General features: G+C 35.5%; 2 protein-coding genes across 3 annotated transcripts; both read right to left on the bottom strand.

Moving 5' to 3' along the window:
- Positions 1-6,300: 6,300 nt before the first annotated feature.
- On the bottom strand, positions 6,301-13,401 carry LOC131942800 (uncharacterized). 2 transcript variants are annotated; one of them, XM_059302728.1, is made up of 5 exons: positions 11,288-13,401; positions 10,816-10,961; positions 10,189-10,256; positions 9,251-9,403; positions 6,301-6,589 (listed from the first exon to the last, which is right to left on the bottom strand). In XM_059302728.1, exons 1-5 carry the CDS (start codon positions 11,294-11,296, stop codon positions 6,432-6,434), a joined length of 534 nt encoding a protein of 177 aa, XP_059158711.1. In that variant the 5' UTR covers positions 11,297-13,401; the 3' UTR covers positions 6,301-6,431. The 2 variants fall into 2 exon arrangements, with proteins under 2 accessions (XP_059158711.1, XP_059158712.1); XM_059302729.1 differs by lacking the exon at positions 6,301-6,589 and adding an exon at positions 8,257-8,449.
- Positions 13,402-14,317: 916 nt separating this feature from the next.
- On the bottom strand, positions 14,318-18,641 carry LOC131942802 (uncharacterized). Its single transcript, XM_059302730.1, has 5 exons — positions 18,342-18,641; positions 17,754-17,879; positions 16,515-16,576; positions 14,802-14,924; positions 14,318-14,546 (listed from the first exon to the last, which is right to left on the bottom strand). The coding sequence occupies exons 2-5, from the start codon at positions 17,873-17,875 to the stop codon at positions 14,422-14,424; spliced, it is 432 nt and encodes a 143-aa protein (XP_059158713.1). The 5' UTR covers positions 17,876-17,879; positions 18,342-18,641; the 3' UTR covers positions 14,318-14,421.
- Between the last annotated feature and the right edge of the window lie 3,440 nt (positions 18,642-22,081).

Below are 22,081 nucleotides of genomic sequence, written 5' to 3'. Positions count from 1 at the left end.
TCTTTGTTTTTATATAACTTTTATGTAAAAAAACAACAAACAAATTAACTGAAAGCCTTTAACATTTATGTAACCTAACACAGTAGCGTCACAGGGCAGGAGCCTCACAATTTAGGCGTGACACCATGACGAAAACTTGTAAAATTTCCTGTCAAAACTATGTTTTATTCAATTAAAATAATTATATATTAAGGAGAGGGGGTAACACTTCACCAAAAATGCAAAATTGTTGGACGTGGTGTGGGTGACATTCACTAAACGCACCGGGTGATATCGAACCTTGTGACGCCACTAACAAACTACACATTTTAAAGAAATTGCTCATGGTTTTTTAGATTTGTTTTTTTTCTTTTTTGTAAGTTTTCGAAATGATTAATATGTTCCTTGAAGTCCATTTTAGTTGCTTCTGTATGTTCGATACTTAGGATGGCCATGTTACTGATCCAAATGGCATATCTACAACTTGTTTCATTACATCGTCATAAATGGAGAGACTTGGGGCGACAAACTGTACTACTACCGAGGCGGCTGGAGGACACCCCTTATTTTTTTAGTCATTGATTATAGTAGCCCTCCGAATCCCTAGGGCATGGCGCTGGTTAAAACAAGTGTATGCGCCGCAGTGCTCATGGGGGGGGGGGGGGCACCGGCTGATGCTCCTGTGCAGCTTGACAGTTGAATTCGGCAGCAACCCTGACAATGCAACAATGCATGTAGTGTTATTAATATAGATGGGCCCTGTACAACCCCTCACCAGTATGTAAGTTTTAGGGGCCTTTTTTGGAACTTTTGATTACTTTTACAGTAGAAAAGAAACTGTATTTCCGTTTTCTTTTTAAAATTATTTTTATAATACAAATATTAAAACTCCAATGTAAAAGTTTTTAAAAATTTAAAGAGGGAAAAGGGCCCCTATTTGGATCGGGCCCCTCTGCCTTGCTTACGCTAGCTTTACAGTAGCTACGCCACTGATTATGACATAGATGACCCTAGTGTTGGTATAAATTATCGTGCGTTATTTACACGTTGGTATGGGTTTTTTTGTTGTTGTTTTTTTTTAACACGAGAACTTTCGTCTTAATTTTACTTTTACGTGCAGGATACGGGTTCTATGTTTTAAAAAAAAAATGTAAATGTCACATATAAACGTCCACTTGAACCCGAGCACCTCACCATAGACCCATACGTCACACGCGTCAACAAAAGTCGAATTCTTCGGATCCTCCCCCTCTTCCCCCCCCCCCTTTTTACCACCTGGTATATACGTCAAAAATTGATTACTCTACTATCCCAATTGACGAATTAACGGAGCTGTATAGGGCCCATATTCGACATTTAAAAGGTTAAAAAGGATGTTATTCCCCCCCCCCCCCACCCAAAAAAGCTTATATACTGGTAAATGATGTTAAAAACTGGTATCTGGTAAGTTTTGAGACATTCCCTGTAATCGGAAGATGTACTGTACGCCTTTACCGATTTCTGAAAAACCATGATAATTTTATAATTTACGTCATACCTTTTTAAGCAGTATATTCTAAAATACTTATCGCATCTGTTTTCTTTATGTTCATGTTTACGCTTCCGATTTAGTTTGCGTTTGTTAGCGTTTGCATTTAACTTTATGTCTGTGTTTATGTTTGCGGTTATTTTTATTTGTGTGTTTGCATTAATGCCTGCTTCTGCGTTTATGATTGCGTGTTTTTTTTTGTCACAAACTTCTATATTTCTATAGCCCGATTTCACTAAAAGCGCCATCCCAAACTTAACTGATGTTTAGGAATAACGATAACGTTTCGGATGACTCACTTCCGCTTTGCTGAACTTACTAGACTGTAGGCCGACTGAATTGTAATGAATATATTTACATTTGTACTAAGCACACACCAATGGATTTCAACAAGTCGACTCAAATATGAACAGCCCCATTTCAACCAGTGGCGTAGCTAGAATTTTCGGGCCCCTTAGCAAAATGTATCAGTGGGCCCCTTAGTCAGCCTTTAGGCTACAACGGAGTGAAACGAAAAAATCAACTGCTACTTCCAATATATGGTTTTAAATAATACAAATATTCTGTACATTTTGTATTTTATACATTCTGATTGTTTATTTGTACTATATTATTATGCAGGCATTCAACTCCGTTGTTATGTAAAAAGGCTACAGGCTTACAATTAATTTGTTTTTGTTTTTAAAGTAACCAAACACATCAGGGTCGCTAGGTGGGGGCATAGGTGCGGTCCGCATCTGCAGACACTATTTAGGCGTGACATCATGACGAAACATTGTAAAATTTACTATCAAAATAAAAGATAAGTCAGAGAGAGGTAACAGCCCACCGAAAATGCTAAGTTTTTAAGGATGATGGGGGTGACACTTTGTAAGCGCGTAGGGGAACACGCGACCTCGTGACGTCACTAATACAATTTAAAAAAAAATGCTCATGATTTATTTAGATCTGTTTTTTTGGTCCTAGGACCTTTGACCACAGGTGCTTTGACCATAGGGGGTTTGACCATAGGGGGTTTGACCACAGCGGAGCTTTGACCATAGGGGCTTTGACCATAGGGGGTTTGACCACAGCGGGCCTTTGACCATAGCGGTGCTTTGACCATAGGGGGTTTGATCATAGGGGGTTTGACCATAGGGGGTTTGACCACAGGTGTTTTCTCAGCAGAGGGTCTTTGATCACAGGTGGTCTATCAACTGGTGTTTGATCAAAAGCGCTGTGTCCGGCTTTGATCATAGGTGTCTTGTCCACATAGGGTCTTTGATCTCAGGTGTTTTGTCCACATAGGGTCTTTGATCTCAGGTGGTTTGTCCAATGCTGTCCATGTATGGTAAGGATTTATTTTAAAAGTTGCTAAATTATATTTTAAATTTCGACATGACGTAATAATATGGTCAAACAGATGTACTGACATATATGCGTGCTATAGCACATCTGTCATTTAGTTAACCATTTTATGTATTACATCTTTGACTATATTGTTGGCAAGTTTTGCATCATTTTTTATCCTTTATATATGCTATGTATTTTCAAGTACTTCTACATCATTTATTTGTGAAACTTGTTATATGTCGCATTATTTGTGCTTCATTTATATTTAAAATAAATCTATGAGGTCTAGCACCAGCCTTCATGTGGAGACTAAAATTTAGTTCTTGGCTTTTTTTAAATACATGTTAATTTCTATTAACGTACTCACAGGAAACATGTATAAAATCGTGTTAATTGTATCACACCTATGATCAAAGCCGGACACAGCGCTTGTGATCAAACACTCGTTGACAAACCACCTTTGATCAAAGACCCTCTGCTGAGAAAACACCTGTGGTCAAACCTCCTATGGTCAAACCCCCTATGGTCAAAGCACCGCTATGGTCAAAGGTCCGCTGTGGTCAAACCCCCTATGATCAAAGCCCCTATGGTCAAAGCTCCGCTGTGGTCAAACCCCCTATGGTCAAACCCCCTATGGTCAAAGTTCCTGTGGTCAAAGGTCCGCGCACCGTTTTTTTTCATGCTTTTAATTTTACAAAATGATTAATACGTTCCTTGAGTTTTATTTTAGCTGTTTCTGTCTGTTAGATACTTAGGATGGCTAAGTTACTAACCCAATGGGCATATCTACAACTTGTTTCATAACAAAATAACAGCATCATGAACAAATAAGATACATAAATTCAATCATAGTCTTCAAAATCTCTTACCTGATCACAGTCAAATGTTAAAGAATGATTATCTGTAGATAGCAAACCCGTCCGCGTTGCTGCGATCAAGTCCCGCAAACAAGGGTAATGAAACAATTTGTAAGGGTTTCATCAACGCGTTAATAATTATGTATTTTTAGTCGTGTCAACTTATTATCTAAAACTGAGATAGTTAAGTGGTAAACAACGCCGGTGTTTTTTTTTTCGGATCTTTGTTGCTGGGGCGCTGGTTTGTCCACGCTACCGGTCAGACGCCCTTGAGCGTGCTGTATGAAATAATAGAGTGTACGTTAAACGTTCTCTGTAATAGTGAGGTTGAACACCTTTCATCGACCTCCTAAAGGTGTCGCGGGAGTGTTCGAACCCCCGCATACACACACTGAATGCCAATGTATGTACAGTAAGAAAAGACGGGGGGGGGGGGGCTTTTTTGGAACTTATAATTATTTTTACAGAAGAAAAGTAACTGGATTTCCTTTTACATCTTTACATAAAATATATTAAGATTCCAGTTGAAAAGTTTAAGATTTTTTTCAAGTGGGAAAAGGGCCCCTATGTGCCTTGGACCCCTATGCCTTGCTTATGCTAACTTTATGGTAGCAACATCACTGATTTCAACTATGCAAGGCGAGGGCTGCAGACTTGCAGAACCAATCGATGCCACGGTTCTATTGCCATATATGACACCATTCAGGTGCGAATCAGCCCGACACCGCGTCACCAGTCCTAGAGATCGTGATGCCAATTCTGGGAGAACTGCAATTATGGCTATGAGCATGAATCTGGTCGGACCGGAGGGAAAGATCTCCAGACTTCCCAGAAATATTGATTAGAACATTAAACATTTTTTTATAGCTACTCATGTTACTCCAGGCTATTTTGCCGTATCGGTTGTTAGACTTGATTGTTCTTGATTGTATGTGCCATGTCTGTAGTTAGCTTTGTTACGTTGTTGATAGCATTGTATGTATTTCTGATCCATCTTTTTTTTTTTAAAATAGAGGATATTATATGTTATATGTATATGTTAAAAAATATTTGTTAATCGGTTTGTCTAAAAAAAAGGTTGCTACGTTGTGTCTTGTGTGTTATTGTTACGTCAATTGTATTTACATTCAGTCAGTTAAAAAGAGAAAGACGTGAATTTTGTATGTGATCTGAGAATGATCTCAACATGTCTAATAAAGTATTAGTGTACAATTAATAAGAATAATGTAACACTGACAGTTATCAGTTGTAAAGTTCAATTACTTTATTTACGTATATAAGCGGCGACTATTTTACAACTGTGCTATGCAGATTAAAACTATGATTTTATAAATATTTAAAATATTATCAAAATTGAAAAAGATTGAAAAAAGCCATTGTTAATTTACAAAAAATATAATTAAAACACTTTCGAACTTTCAACTGGGTACAAAAAAACAATAACGAAGTTCATCTGTTTCTTTTACATCGTTATATAAATCAGATTGTGCGGTCACGTTTATGCCCAATCTTTTATAACGTGATTCAGGTACATATCAGTGCTATGTGGACTCAGGGGAGATGCTCTTCTCAATGTATTTTCAAGAAGATTATGTGTCAATGTTTAGGAAGAAATGTTTGCAGAATTATTTAGGGCACACTGGTGCCTACATTTTATAAACATGAAAATAAACCACCATAACAGATTGTGCGACCTTTGTTTGATTATTTTAAACAATGTTTTTGCTTTAAATGTCTCTTGAAGCTATGTTAAAATGATGTCAAGTTATTTATTAAAATTAATTTAGCAACATAAACACGTCTCTGCCAAACATTTAATAGCATATATATATATATATATATATATATATATATATATATATATATATATATATATATATATATATATATATATATATAATCTCAGGGGACTGAAATAATTCTCCGTGTTAAAATAATTTCGTTTTACACTATTCCTAACATACATTCTTACAATACACTCACATCAGATACGCTATGTACATATCAAATTAGTACACATTTTCTATAGACGTGTGTTTGCAAGTATGTAGATATAAACAACGAGCCAACCCGCTGCGTATCATACGCCGCTATTTAGTTGTTTTTTCTACTTTTCAGTAATTCATAATTTGTGAATTCGACAGTACCAATGCTGCCACTGAAAATATTTGCTTTAAAACACTAAACCCCCATTTCCCCCACCCTCCCTCCCCCCGTGAAAGCAGCCTCCTCTTAGTTACCTCCTCTAAGTTTAAAATAGTTTCAAACTGAATTATCTGCCCCTAATAGCCGTCACCAAACTAAACATTTAGCGTGAACTACAACTCACCTGACCATGTGAGGGGGAGGGGGGTGGGGGTGGGGGGTGTAGCGATAGAGAGGAAGAGAGGGGACTGCAAGGCGCGCGCTTGCAGCTTGTTTTCTAACGGCTCCCAGAAGAGAATTATATATATAGATACTATGAATTAAAACAGAAAAACAATCTAGAAATTTGATAGTTATAATTGCCAGTTCTCTTACGTTTTCTCTCTAGCTTGAACACACGCACACACGCACACGCGTACGCACGCACACACACACAACACAGAGATATACACACACCTATATATGTTTTTATTGATATTTATATTTTTATATTTATAACCATACATGTATACACACGTATCTAAGAATTCATGGTCTTAATGGTAATATTTATTACATATACATAGACTGAAACACACACAAACACACATTTATAACGTGATATTAATAAACTCAACGAGCAATAAAATCCCAGAAATAAATTGAACACAATGTGCAGCAATGTCCAGTGCGTAATAAACGCCAACCTTCTCAAGTACCATGGTCTTTTCTGAAATCCTGATCGGACTGCACCCAAACCAGAAACTCACTGGAATACAATTAGTCATTTCGAATGTTATGGTGATATTTTAATGGTATTTTGGTAGCTTTAGTGGTATTTTGGTGGTATTTTTATGCCATATAATTTTACAAATTATTGTCATAGTCCACTTCACCATTATATTACATATCGTTTCTAGAAACCATCATTTATAAAAAAGAAGATATGAAAAATGTGTAAAAAGCGTTATAATGATACGCTTTAATGTAATAATACACTAAAAAAGGAGAAAATAAATAATTGTCTTTAAATATATTGTAATGAACTAGTACTTGAATTTTTAAAAACACGCTTTCATGTAATACATGAACTAAAAAGGAGAAAAAAAATATTTAAAAAAAAAGTATAATAATGAGCTAAAGTAAAAGTTTCCCTTTCAAACCTGACGGTCTATGACGTGTTTACGTGTGTGCGTGTGTTCAAGCTAGAGAGAAAACGTAAGAGAACAAACTGGCAAATATAACTATCAAATTTCTAGATTGTTTTTCTGTTTTAATTCATAGTATTGTTTATATCTACATACTTAAAAAGAGATAGTGTGGTCAGCACTACGCCCAGCTGCCTTTACTTTCCCTAACGTGAGTTAGGTACCCATCAGAGTTGGGTGGACTCAGGGACGGTCTACTGACTTGATCCGGATTCGAACTCGAGACTAACGGGTTAGCAGTCCAGCTCTCAGTTTAGCTCTCTACCGCTAGACCACACCATCCCACATAATATTGAACTACTAGTTCTCTAACTAAAGTGAAACGTGTTGGTCGCTATAGCAAGTATTGAATACCATTAATGGAATTTAAGAAGTACGCCACGTTTTTATATTTAGTTCTATAAATAATTGTGCATTATTATATATTTATTTTCTCCTTTTTTAAGCTTTTATTTAACTTGCTTCCTCTGTCTTGTTGCCAGACAGCCGTCATAGATCGAAATAGATCGAGCGAAATATGGAGCCCTTCTAAATCTTCAACGATTGAACGTGGGAAAAGATAAGTCCCATAATATAGGCCTACTCCGTATATGATGAAGTACTGAGGTATAAAACGGTGAAAACTGTCAAAATTTCTTGTGCTTTTGTGCACGATTACAATACTTCCTCTATACACTTTCCATGAGAAATAAAATATTTCATAAAAAACGTTTTTATTAACAAGCTTTTATGTAATAATGCACTAAAAAGGAGAAAATAAATGATTTCCATTAAATATATAATAACGGTGATAGGATAAATGATCTTAGGATAAATGATCTCAGACAAAATATCCCAGCCAAAATATTCCACCGACAAATGATCTCTGTACAAATGATCTCAGTACAAATGATTTCACGGACAAAAGATAAATGGACAAAATTTATAAGAACAAATGATTTCATAGATAAATGATCTCAAACAAAATATCCCGGACAAAATATCTCACATTAAAATATTTATAGATTTAGGATTTTTTTAGTCGATTTTAACTTTTTTTTCTTTGAAAGCTTGGGTCTCTTCCTTATAGTTATTTAAATAGTAGTGTATTATTATATATTTAAAGAAAATAATATTTTTCTCTTTTTTAGTGTATTGTTACATAAAAGCTTGTTATTAAAACGTTTTTAATGCACTTTTGATCTGAGAATTATTTATGCATTTTTTCAGTTCTTTAAAATGTTATATAATAAAGTTGCATGGCTAAAACAAATTGCGTACAAAATGAACACCAAAAATGTGCTCAGTAAACAATACTTTATATAGGAAATTAAGTCAAATTTGATGTTAGATTGCAATCTAATCGGGTCTTAACCCACGTGTCAAGTTTCAGAGAGTTCGGTCGGTTTGATGTGGATGAAATTTCGGTCGCCAGTTTCGATCTATACAAAAAAAGACAAAAGCAATCACAAGAAAGCAAGTTAAATAAAAGCTTGTAAAAATTACGCTTCTAAATTTATTTTACGAACATAGACTGCTGACTCTATTAGAGCTGGTAAAAAAAGGATCAATCATTATGAGAGCTTTTAAACCTTGTGATCTCCACTAAAGATGTTTTTTTAAGATGGCTGCCGTTGCCATGGCAATCATATGTTAAAAAGAGTCCCTGATGCATAATATATTTTCGAAATTTAAAATAAAAGGCATATTAATTAAGAAGTGTTTTTTCCGGAGCCTAATCGCTTCAAAGATACAATGATCCCGTCAAGCGGGAGAATCTTAAATGAATTTAAAAAGACAAAATTATCAACTCTAGTCGAAAAAATGTTGTATGTAGATATGAAAAGAAAAATAAACAGAAGTTAACTTATTCTTAATCTTCGTTCTTAATTTTTAGTGTTGGAAGGGATTGAGCCTTATCTGCCAGAGGGTTGAACTCGAGACTTTTTCGAATTTATCAACCATGAGCGTTTGCCGACTTGACCACGCCTCCATCACAATTAAGGATACGTGTCAACTTGTTATGCGCCATTGAGGCCATTGACTCCGATTTCAGCCTGCTTTTCTTATTGGATCTGCTTCCATAGCCTAGCCTTTGTTCAACCAAGAACAAACTACAAGACAGCAGTTGTTTGATTTTGGAGTTGTCTCTCCTAGAAGAGTGGCTGTCCCCAGCTAACGAGCCTCATCTGCCCGAGGGTTCGAAGTTAACAAAATACAACAATTACACAGATAAATCTTACATGTGAAAATAGAGACCCAAAATGTGATCACAGCGCTGCAAGAGCTGCCTCTAAACTTATGGGTGAAGATGTTCAGGCTTACAACTACATAGGCGATGCTGTTGCTCAGAAATATGAATACTTTCATGCCTTCGTAGGAGTCGTGACTGGAAGCTAATAAAAATGTGGGGTTGAAAAAAAGCCATAAAAGTGCACTGATTTGCTCTACGGGAGAGTTGTAATTCGTGTGGTCTGCAGACGGTTTTGGTATGGCATACTGATCTCTGGGAACTAGGAGTACTGACCTTGAAAGACATCATGTGCTGTCCGCTGAAGACATGTTGTAATAACCCTTACAGAATTGATGTACAGACCGCACAGACATGATGTACTAACCCTTACATACATGATGTACTAACCCTTACAGACATGATGTAATAACCCTTACAGGCATGATGTAATGACCCTTACAGGCATGATGTGATAAACCTTACATGCATGATATAATGACCCTTACAGACATGATGTAATGACCCTTACCGGCTCTACAGGTATGATGTACTGACCCTTTCAGACATGACGCACAGTCCTATAGAGACATGCTTTACTGACACGTAAGACATGATGTACTGACGCTAAAAGACATGAAATACTGACCCATAAAGACATCTTGTTCTGACCCTTACAGACATTATGTACTGAGCCCTAAAGGCGTGATGTACTGACCCCTAAAGATATGATGAACTGAATAAAAAAGTAAAATACGGACTAATACAGAACTAATTTACTGATCCATTAAAACGAGATTAACCTACATTCAAGCTTTTATTTACTTTTATTTACTTAAATTTGTGACTGGGCGTTCCTTCCCATGAAGACGTAAATGCTGAACATTAAATTTAGATTTTATGACTGCTAGTAACCTATAACACTTATATCCAACACATTTACGTACTTACTTTCTATAACGTTGAATGGTCTACTGTAGAGGTTATAGAATACTATATCCGTTACGAAGTGGTATCCGCTGTGCACAAGTAAAACATAATTTATGATTAGTGGCTCCAAATTATGGTACTTCACTGATGAAAGTAAAAAAAAAAGGTTTCTAACCTGGCGTTTTATAGTGAAGATAAAAAATAATTCATAGGGAGAATTTTTACCTCGGGATAGGAAGTTTTTTTTGCGGTCAGCACTATGGCCTTAACGCCAGTAAGATCTATAACAGAGCTGTGTACACTCAAGGGTGTCCTGCAGATTCTGAGCTACGAACTTGAGACTTCCGGGTTAAATGTCAAGCGCTCTACCACGCGACCACGCCGTCTCACAATGATTAGGGAATTCGTAAAATACTATCACTCAAGCGGTTTAGTATCTTTACCTTTACTAGTTCTAATAACAGTGAATTAGTGTAGTTTTTAGAAAGTAATTTGAAGTTGTTGTTAATAAGAAAACATTGACATATTTGTGTATTAGTGTGAGTTTGTGAGTGTGTGAGTTTGTGTGTGTGTGTGGTGTGCGTACGTGTGATGTTTTAAAAATTTAGTTTTTTTTTCCAACAAGTTAGTAAAAATGCGGCAACTTACGTTATGATACTAGATGCAACAAAAATGGCGAAGATGATTTTGCCAAACCTAGAAGGGTTTTTGTAGTACTTAACAGTTTTTAAGTCAACTTTTCCACTGATGGTAACACGTGACGTCAATGTTCGGTCTGGGTGTTGTTTCTGGTTCTAGAACAATGGAGACTTTTTTAGACAAAAACCTTTCTACTGCAAACTACTGGTTTATTGCAATCAAAAATTATATTACGTTTCTCAAATACAAAAGTACTTATATTTGGCAAATAGTGGAGTATTTTTTAATAAGATCAGTCCACGAATAGCCCCATTTTTATGAGTCAGCTAGTAGGCGACCTATTTCTGTCAATTAGGTGACTAGCTATATCGATCAATAAGTAAAGGAACTATATAGGTCAATTAGTAAACAACTAATATCAGTCACCTAGTAATTAATTAATAGACTAATTTACCCACTATCCGTAAACAAATATACTTACATCAGTCATTTTTTGGCAACACTAGTGTGTATAGTAACAGTTAAGCACACAGATATTTCTGTCGTGTTACAATCAAATTCTGTTTCGAACAAACTCTCTGATTCGCTCTATTCACAAATCCCAAATCCAACACTGTACAACTCCCACACTGCATAAGTCCCACACTGCGTACATTCCACATTGCAAAAACCCCATAGTGTATACATTTTACACTACAAATCGCACATATGCTCGGCAAGCCTTAGACCTGAACACCTCGGCTAAATATAGTAACACGTAAGCAAAACAGCCTCCTTCCTGGTCTAGATCACCTTGACTATAGCCTAGTTGGAGAAACCTTGCCGTTTACATGAAGGTCGTTTGCCCGACGGCTGTTTTTCCAAATAGACATTTGCCTGAATGGGCCAACTGCCCAAATGGACACTTGCCCACCCGATTAAGACAAATGCCCGAAAAGACACTTGCCCGCCCGATTAAGACAAATGCCCAAATGGACACTTGCCCGCCCGATTAAGACAAATGCCCAAATGGACACTTCCACGATTGGGACAAATGCCCGGATGCCACTTGCCCGACGGTTGTTTGCCCGTAAAAAATGTTAATGTCGATTACCAAGTAGATATTCTAAATCAATTTGCATTAAACATTATAATCAATCTAAGCATAATTCTTACACACTTCTTAACAGAAAATTTCTCAACACGAGTTTGTTTATGTGCAAAAAATATATTTAGAATTTAGCTTATGTTTTATAAAATAGAATAATTTTTTTTCGAAAAAAAAAAACTACCTTTATTTAAAAAAAAACTACACATGTAACTGTGATGATGGTGGTGGAGTCTTTACATTCTTTTGATGATAACTTGAGTACTTTGTTTAGCGGTGGTTGTTTAGGTGGGTGTACCATAGTCATGACGCGGTGTAAGCGGCTCGGCGTCTCGCAACATTGAACAAAGGTATGTAGACGTAGCTTGTTAAGGCTGTGTTGTGTGGTGATTGTTTCATAAAAGAATGAGGCACAGTCATGTAGGCGAATTTAAAACACTAGATGTACTCGCTGGTGCTTGAAATCTATTCAACGTACTATATGTTTAAACGAATACGTAATAAAGAAATAGAGTTTTGTTTTAAAAAAAATCTGAGATAAATGGCATTTCTTTTTGTTTCATAGAGTGAAAACAAAATGCCTTTACACTTTTTTTAATGCAATATTTTAAGTTTATCTTTAAACATTTCAAAGGATTGCAACGTAAGTTTAAAGACAATCAGTACTAGACCTCCTTGATAGATCGTGCAACCAAATACCGTACGTCCGTCCGTCCGTTTGCTCGATCGTTCGTTCGTTCATTCGTTTTTTCGTTCGTTCGTTCATTTACTTATGTTTTATTTCTTTATTTATATACAGTGACAGGACAACTGACTTCAGAACTATTATTCTCAGGACAAAATATCCCAGATAAAATATGCGAAGGACAAAATATTTCAGGTTATATAATATCGAGGGTAAAATACATCAGACAAAAATTTAAAACAAAACACACAACAGTCGTTTTTCAATTTGCTGATTTTAAGTACAGGTATTGAATCACAGAAGGTGAAATAACAAATCGTTGGAAACGCCGCATGACACTACAACACACATCGAACAAAACCATACACAACACGAACCAAATACCCCACACTGTAGCCGCCCCCACACTACGTGTCACACCACAACATAACACAGACAAGACAATATCCTACACATTCAAAAATGCACGCTACAAGACAAGACAATATCCCACACCTTTGAAAATACGACCTAATACTATATATCATAATATATCATAATATCTTACACACCCACACACCTCACAAAACTACAGCCACCTTCCACATTTGAATCCACACCATAGACAAAAATCTCCTCCCAAATAACAAAAATAAAACCAACATATCACACAAAGCAAGCAGTCCTTAGAAATATGGAGTAGACTGCAACGATTTGAAGAGGTTACAGTAGAATAATAGTAAAATGTAGAATAATAGAGTAGAATGTAAAGAGAATAAAAGAGTACAGTTGCAGTTTGACTATTGAATCAAATAGTAACTCTCCTGAACATATATATATATATATATATATATATATATATATATATATATATATATATATATATATATATATATATATTGTTACGACCGCCTTCTCTAATCCTTTCGAACTAGTCAGGGAATCGTAAACAAGAAGAATAAAAATAAAAATAAATAAACGCCAACTTCAGTGATCTCTATTTATTTCCACAAATTACACACTTAAAGTTAACCCGCCACCACATGGAACACAATAAGAAAAATACACAACTAGCTACAACAACTAAAGTCCTTAATTCGACTAATCTACTTGTCCCTAACTGTCAAGCCTAGCCTAAGTCTAATACATGTCGTGGCTTTCCACTAGCTCACAGAGACGACCCATGTCTGTCTCCTCTAACCCTAGCTATCCGAGACGAGTCCGTCCGTCTCCGAGTGTCTGTCCGAGTGTGTGTATCCCGAGAGTCTCCCTAGTCTCCTGTCTACCCTCCTAAAGTACTCGTCCCCCGTTCTACACCGTGGGAACGATTTTAATTAAGCCCTGACCCTAGGTCATATCCGTCCATGACGGTCCCCTCGGTCCCGTCCGATCTGGAAGGTTTTCCCAGCCGTAAACCACGGACCGTCACTAACCTAGGTCAAGCATCAACGGTCAGCCCGTGGTGTCGCCAGGTAATTTATGGGCTGTTGGCCACGTTACTACCCGAGTCCCGAAGACTCCAATTCTGCCACGCCCACCGCGTGGAATCTAATCCGTGGTGGCCATCAAAACCCCCAGACTCTCACGGCCTAAGCTGGCCAGTGCATTAACATGCCTAAGCATTTCATTTTAATTACCTGGCCCTCCTCGATGGGGCCAAACACAGGTAAAGATCAAATGGGGTCGTAACAATATATATATATATATACATCCTTTGGGATCGTAACAATATATATATATATATATATATATATATATATATATATATATATATATATATATATATATATATATATATATATATATATATATATGTAAGTTGTGAAAAGAATATGAAGTCACTTTTCATGTGATATCTATCATATCAGCAATCATCAACAACCCTGCGATGAACTGAAGATAATGTGTAGCGAACCCTAGTCCGTAAGCTGCCTTCAGTCTGCTTTGTTTCAGTACTCAGAAAGTTGACCGATATCAGCCAGTACGTGGCTAAAATAAAAATTATAATAATATTTTAGAGGCATTTTAGTAGTATTTAAATGGTATTTTAGTTGTATTTTAGTAGTATTTAAATTAAGTTTATTTAAGTTGCATTTTATCTCGTATACAATACAACTTATGTTAGCTCACATGTCTTATTGTAAAATTTTATTATGAAGATATACAACTAAGTTCATACAGTTTATGAAGAAACACACAAAACTTATCCGTATAAATCTTAAACGTCTAAAACGTAAATCTTACATGTAATAACACCGACCCACGCAGCAATCACGGCGGTAAGTTTGCTTCTTTTAAATCTGTTGTTGAAGATGTGGAGCGACATCATCGTTAAGGCAATGTTGTTGCCCAGAAAAGGGATTAAAGCTAGACACCACAGATTTAAAAAGATTCAGGATGTATAATAAATCCATATTATAATAACATATAAATGTAGACAAAATTGGTAATGCGTCAACATTAGCACTTATGGTTGCTATAAAAACCACAAAAGGTGTGATAATTAACACATTTTTAAACTTCTATAACTCATATTGGATACATAAAATCAAAATATATATTTATGTTTGTCATTTCAAAATATACATTTCTACTTTTGTTTTCAAATTTTGATAGCGAGGATGGCTTTTTCTAATACAAATTTTTCTGTAAACGCATGTACAAAAATAAAGCGGGAGAGATCTCCACTAAATTTTCTCGAATATTCTTATATAACTTTACGGTGATGATATACAGACATTATTTTTAATTAATTTTTAATTTCTTAAACTTTTAAAAATAGAATCTCGTAGTGCGCACCAAATGAACAGTAAACAAAGTGTATAATAGTGCGGAACATTAGTACTTTATAAATTCATATGCGGAAATTACTCAAAATTTGACAGAAAACAGAGAATTACATCTTTTACTAAAATGTGAAATTCCGTCTATCTATCTGAAACAGTACTCAAGTTATAGGCTTTTGAAAACAAGAGTAGAATAAGTTCCACTTCCGGTTACCGGAAATCGCTGAATTGTTGATACAGAACTACAAATTTGATATAATACTTATATATTTAATTTCCTCAACCTAGCTGTAACTGTACTCAAGTTATCGTGTTCATAGACACACAGACATAGACACACACGCACACGCACACAGACACACACACAGACAAGATTTTGTTTTTTGCATGATTACAACACTTCCTCTATACTCCGTATACGAGAAAGTAATAAGGGGCTTGTGCTACAAAAAACCGTTAATATTTCCTAAATTAATGTAATAACCTGATTGCACAAACGTATTATTGTAGATAGTATATAGCGTTATTGCATATGAAAAGTTTCATTCTTATATGGCAATGGGTTCTAAAACCTCAGTGGCTGGAATTTTGATTTTTGCGTAAAAATTCGATGTTAAGGAAACATGAAAGAAGGGTTCCTCGTTTAAAAAACAGTAAAAGACGTCTTGTTCATTTTGGAAGAGAATTTTGACTAAAAAAATACCTGTTTATTTTCGTTGTAAGTTTTAGGCAGGTTTTTCTATGTAAGCAGAAATTATGTATACAACAGGTAATGCCATACTGACCATTATGTATTACATACATATCCTTTTAATCGAGTGTTATTCTAAAAACAACTATTAACAACCAGATTAAATTCTGTTTCTTAGCCGCTCGCCTCCCACCGACACAATGTCTTCAGTTGTAGCTTACTCAAGTGCTTTTACTTTCCCTAACTTAAGTCAGGTACCCATCAGATTAAGGTTGATCTGGGGACGTGCTACAACTCTAACCAGGGACTTGAACTCGAGACTTCCGGGTTAAAAGGTGAACTGTTTACCATTCGACCAGGCGGTTCCTAATTCAAATTAAAGAGGGAATATTAAGCCCACCGAGAGCAATGATCTTTACATTGGGGTGTATGGCTTCTCTTTGTCTTGTGTAGTGATTACAAACAAAATGGTGTTCTGACCTTGGTTGGAGTAGATGTTTCCAAAGGGTTTAAGTTCTAACTTGATTGTAAAGCAGTACCAGCTGCGACAAAATTGTATATAATTTATTATTGCTGGTACAAATAAAGGTAAACTTAATTGATGAAAGTTTAAAAATAAACCGGGAGTGATCTCCCCTAAACTTTCTCGAATATTCTTATATAACTCGGAATATGGACATGATTTATAATTACTTAAACTTTTGAAATTAGAATAGAATCTCGTCGAAAAAAGAATTGCGCACCAAGCGAACGCCAAAACAAAATGTGCATAATAGTGCGCAATATTATTAGCACTTTTTAAATTGAATTGCGTTTTTTGAGAAATCGTAAATTAGCACTTCCGGTCAACGGAAATTACTCAAAATTTGTCAGAAGGTAGAGACTTAGATCTTTTACTTAAATGTGAAATTTCATTTATCTATCTGAAATAGTACTCAAGTTATAGGATTTTTTAAAATTTCAAAGTAGAAAAAGTACCACTTCCGTTTATCGGAAATCGCTCAAAAATTGATACGGATCTACGATTTTGATAAAATACTTATATATGAAATTTCATCAACCTAGCTGTAAAGGTACTCAAGTTATCCTGTTTACACACAGACAGACAGACAGACAGACACACACACAGACATGCGGACAAGATTGCAAAATTATGTTTTTCTGTATCGGTGAGGTGTAAAACGTCGAGATTTGTAAAAATCTCTTTTTTTTTTGCACGATTACAAGACTTTCTTTATACTTGGTATATACGAGAAAGTAAAAAGTAAAGTTCCCAGTTCGGACTTAGCGATCCATAGAGCAGGTGAAGCTCTTTACCTTTTTTTTAAGGAATAGTGTGGCTAGCACAAAGCCTATGTGTTTTTACTTTAACTGACGTGAGTCAGGTACCCATCAGAGCTGGATGGAATCGTGGACGACGTACAGACTTGAGTCTGAGAAACGAACACAAGACTTGTGTAAAATGTTGAGTGCTCTACAAACCGACCAATCAATATTAACTATATAATCATAATTATCACTTAATTATCGATTATATATCGCTTAAACTTCTTAAGATGTAATTGAATTAATAACGTACTTTTTAGAAGGTAATCAGTAGGTGCTAATTAGAAAAATACTTGACATACCAATGTGAGTTTGTGTGTAGTGCGTGTTCGTGCTTGTGATGTTTTAACAATTATTTCTCTCTAATAATTTATCAAAACTTTGAATACTCACTAAATAGTTTCAGATAACACTATGAAAAAAAAGTTGATTTTGGCAATCATAGAAGGGTTTTTACTCTTAGAGTTGACAAGTTCATTGATGATAACCACATCTTCGCCAGTTGTAGAGGTCATGTTTCTAATAAAGAAATGTGATTTCAGTTTTAGGTTTTAAAAGTCGTATTTAGTTTTACAGTAGTGGATAATACATTAGCAATATACGTCTACGTTCATCTGTCTACTAGATTATCTCTATGAAATATTAGATTACGCCTGTCAAGTATTAGGTTATTTATATGATAGCAGGGTGTTTTACTGAATTAATCAAGTAATGAATTATTTATAATATTGAAATAATTGATTACTTATATTAGTCAATTAGTAGAGTAGCCTACGTATATCAGGCTGCTAGTAGAATACATTACTCAATATTCGTCAACCATATTCCAATAGTTGACTGCTTATAGCAGTCAAAAAGTTGAATATAAATAGTAGACCGCTAGTAGAATACTTTACTCAAATAGTTGACTGCTCAACTAATTAGAGTACGTAAGTAGAATACTTTACTCACTATCCGTTAACAAAAATAGTGCCTACTTACATAAGTAACTTTGCGATTATATTAGTATGTAAACTAACAGTTTAACGCACGCATGTTTCTGCAGTTTAAATAGAAAAATCCGATTTGAAATAGTTCTCCGATTTACTACACTGCGTCTTGATATGTAAACAAAACAATTATCCAACACAGCACAAATCCAACACAGTACAAATCCTACTCTGCACCAATCATTAGCTGCAAGATTCGAAGAAACGCCATGTAAACCGGAATAACTGGGACAATAATAACACAGTTAAAAATAGTAACACGTAAACAAATCACAGTCCTTCCTGGTCTATTACAGTCACCTTGCCTAAGTTGAGAAGATCAAGATGTTGACCAATCATAAGGCCCCTTCTTTCCGTACAACTGATTGGACCAAGAAACAGGACGTTACCTGAACAACTAGGAATCAGCAGTGTCGCAAGAGCTGCCGAAAGGTAACCAGAGTTGATAATCATATCGAATAAGGGGGCTTCACCCCTGTTTTATTTTGAAGTTTTCTCTCCTAGATGGGTTACTATATATATATATATATATATATATATATATATATATATATATATATATATATATATATAAGTTAACATACTTAATATTAAAGATGTTTGTAGAATTCTCAGGTATTGACCCATTTCCCTCAAAATATTTCATTTTTAAAACAGAGACCTCAAAAGTACTTCATAAAAATGTCCTTAAAAATATTTAAAAAAAAAATTATATTCCCTGTTAGACTATGTGGTCTTCCACTTAAGATGTCCACAAATATTTTAGATTTTATAATTCTAATAGGCCTACTTCTATTTCTGCTTACTTCATCGCTTGCTTACTAAAAAAGGTATTTTATTTTTAACTTTCGTGGGGGGGGGGGTGTCCATTAATGTCATCACATTCCCGAGGGCGGGAGGAAGGTTCCAGAAAATGTGACAATATTGTTTGAAAATGAGGGTTCGAAGTGGTCGAGTCGGTAAAGCTCATGGCTGCTAAACCGAAAAGTCTCGAGTTCGAACCCTCGGGTAGATAAGGCTCGTTAGCTGGGGACAGCCACTCTTCTAGGAGAGACAACTCTAAAATTAAACAACTGCTGCCTTGTAGTTTGTTCTTGGTTGGACAAAGGCTATGGAAGCAAATCCAAAAAGAAAAGCAGGCTGAAATCGGAGTCAATGGCCTCAATGGCGCATAACCAGTTGACACGTAACGCTTAATTGTGTTGGAGGCGTGGTCGAGTCGGCAAAAAGCTCATGGTTGATAAATTCGAACAAAGTCTCGAGTTCAAACCCACTGGCAGATAAATCTCGATCCCCTTCAACACTAATAATTAAGAACGAAGAAGAAGAAGTTTGAAAATGAATTTATGCTGTTACTTCTGGTAGGTATATTTTTTTTTAACTTCAATAAAAAAAAAAGAAAGACCTTACTATATGTTAGTTAAGTTCATTAAGTATTTCAGAAATTTTTTTTAGTGTAGTTGTAGGCAGATGTTTATGTAATTTTAGATGTTGGGTCCTTGGTTTTTGTGACGAGGTTTGACGTTGGGGTGGGGGGGGGGGGTTGTTTGTAGTGTAGGAGGTAAAAATCTTATTAAATTATGACGTCGCTTATGACATAGATATAAAATACCGTATTTTATTTACACGTTGGAATGGTTTGTTATTTTAAAAACACGAGCACGTTCGTGTCAATTTCACCTTTTACATGCAGGCTACGCGTTACATGTTTGTTTTAAATTGTAAATTCAATGTGAACGTCCACCTCGTTTGTGTAGACGTAAAAATTGATTATCATATTGCCATATTTGATTAATTAAACGAGCGATATTGGGCCCATATTCGACTTTTAAAATGAATGTTATTGCTCTCCCCCAAAACAGTTGATATTCTGGTAAATTATCTTATGTACTGATATTTGGTACATTTTCAGGCATTCCCTGTAACAGGAAGTAGTATTTTAGGCCATTACCGATTTCTTAATAAAAGCTATGATAATTTGATTTTTCTATGACATACCTTTATTAGCAGCAAATGTATTTACACCTCTACGTATTATCTTGAAAAACAAACGGTTTGTTCACAAACTTCTGTATTTATACAGCCCGATTCCACTCAAAATGCCTTCTAAACCGTTACTGCAATATAAACATGTGCGATAAAGTGTTGGAGGTCTCACTTCCGCTTTACTGAACTTACTAGACTGTATGCCTACTGAATTGTTATGAATATATTTATATTTGTACTGAACACACACGAATCGATTTCAACGAGTCGTTTTGAAAAGGTACAGCCCCATAACAAACTTTATGCAAAGTGAGGGCTGAAGATCTGCAGAACCAATCGATGCCTCGGTTCAATTGCCCTATATGACACAAGGATCGAATCAGCCCGACAAGTCTTAGATATCCTGATACTACTCATAACAGAACTACAAGTGCAGCCATGCGCATAAGTGCACATGAATCCAGCCGGACCGGAGAGATAGATCTCCAGACTTCCCAGAAATATTGATCAGAATATGAAGCGTTTTTATAGCTCTCAAGTTATTCAATACTAATATGCCATGTCTGTAGGTAGCCTTGTATTAAGTACTTAATAGGAATTGTATTTATTTCTGATTCACCTTTTTTAATGAAGGAGGTTAATAATGTGTATATGTTAAATAAGAGTCGTTATAGAGGTTTGTCTTAAAAAGAAAAATAGGGGGATGCTACTTTATTGTTATTGTTACGTCGTTTATATATATATATATATATATATATATATATATATATATATATATATATAGTAATGTCCCTTGTGTTTTCGTTCAGTCAGAGAGACTTGTCAGAGATAATCAGAGACTGATCACAACATGTTTAATAAAGTGTTAGTGTAAACTATTGTAAGTAAACTTAATCTAAGTCATGTAACACTTAGGAAAGTAAACACAGGTAAAGAGCAAATACTTTATTTACATACATATCAGGCGGATACTTTACTACACTGTACAGATTAAAACTAAGATTTTAGAAACATTTAAAATATTGAGAGATTCAAAATAACGATTGTTAATATATACAAAAAAAAACGTAGTTAAACTTTCCAATTTTGCAGTCACTCTGGGACGATGATATTATATTTAGTAATATTTTCAAGAAGATAATGTATGGTCTATGTGTAAATATTTAGGAATGAATTTTTGCAGATTTATATATGGCATAATGATGCCTCAATTATATAAACATTAACAAAAATAGATTGTGACCTATCTTTGATTATTTTAAACTATTTTATTTTTACTTTTGATGCCTCTTGAACCTATAAAAGACGTCACGTAAAATTTGAAGGTGGGGTTAACTTTGGAGGAGTTTACTTCTCACCAGAGTTTCTTCCAGGCATCTCTTCGGGGGGGGGGGGGGGGGGGGGGGGGGGGCTTGGGCTAAGCCCCCCCCCCCCCCCGAAATCTTTTTACCGCCCCCCAACGAAATGAAATTTATATAATTTATATAGAAAATATATACTTTGAACAGTGTCCGCCCCCACCCCCCCCCCGAAGAAAGTCTACCGCCCCCCCCCCCCCCGAAAATTTCAAGTGCCCCCCCCCCCCCCCCAGAGAAAAAAGTCTGGAAGAAACACTGCTTCTCACATTGTTTACAACCGGCCGGTTCAATAATATGTCTTGATTAAAAATCTAGCAACATAAATACGTCTCAGCAAACTATGGCATAAAAATAATACATATGTAGATCAAGTGGAAATCGTCCAATT

This window comes from Physella acuta, unplaced genomic scaffold, assembly GCF_028476545.2.
Source record: "Physella acuta isolate Inbredline_101_S28 unplaced genomic scaffold, ASM2847654v3 ptg000426l, whole genome shotgun sequence".
In the NCBI taxonomy this organism is placed as follows: Eukaryota; Metazoa; Mollusca; class Gastropoda; family Physidae; genus Physella; species Physella acuta.
Note: the sequence above shows the minus strand (reverse complement) of the source record. Positions and strands in the feature narration are given on the sequence as shown.

Coding starts and splice junctions, on each gene's coding strand:
- LOC131942800 (XM_059302728.1), bottom strand. Junction 9,404..10,188: donor ACCATTCAACGTTATAGAAA/GTAAGTACGTAA, acceptor CATTTTTATTAG/CTTCCAGTCACGACTCCTAC. Junction 6,590..9,250: donor TTGGGTCTCTATTTTCACAT/GTAAGATTTATC, acceptor ATTGTATTCCAG/TGAGTTTCTGGTTTGGGTGC.
- LOC131942802 (XM_059302730.1), bottom strand. CDS start 17,875: ATGACCTCTACAACTGGCGAAGATGTGGTTATCATCAATGAACTTGTC. Junction 16,577..17,753: donor GTGTTATCTGAAACTATTTA/GTGAGTATTCAA, acceptor ATTTTGTCGCAG/CTGGTACTGCTTTACAATCA. Junction 14,547..14,801: donor GTGGGTCGGTGTTATTACAT/GTAAGATTTACG, acceptor TTTTTATTTTAG/CCACGTACTGGCTGATATCG.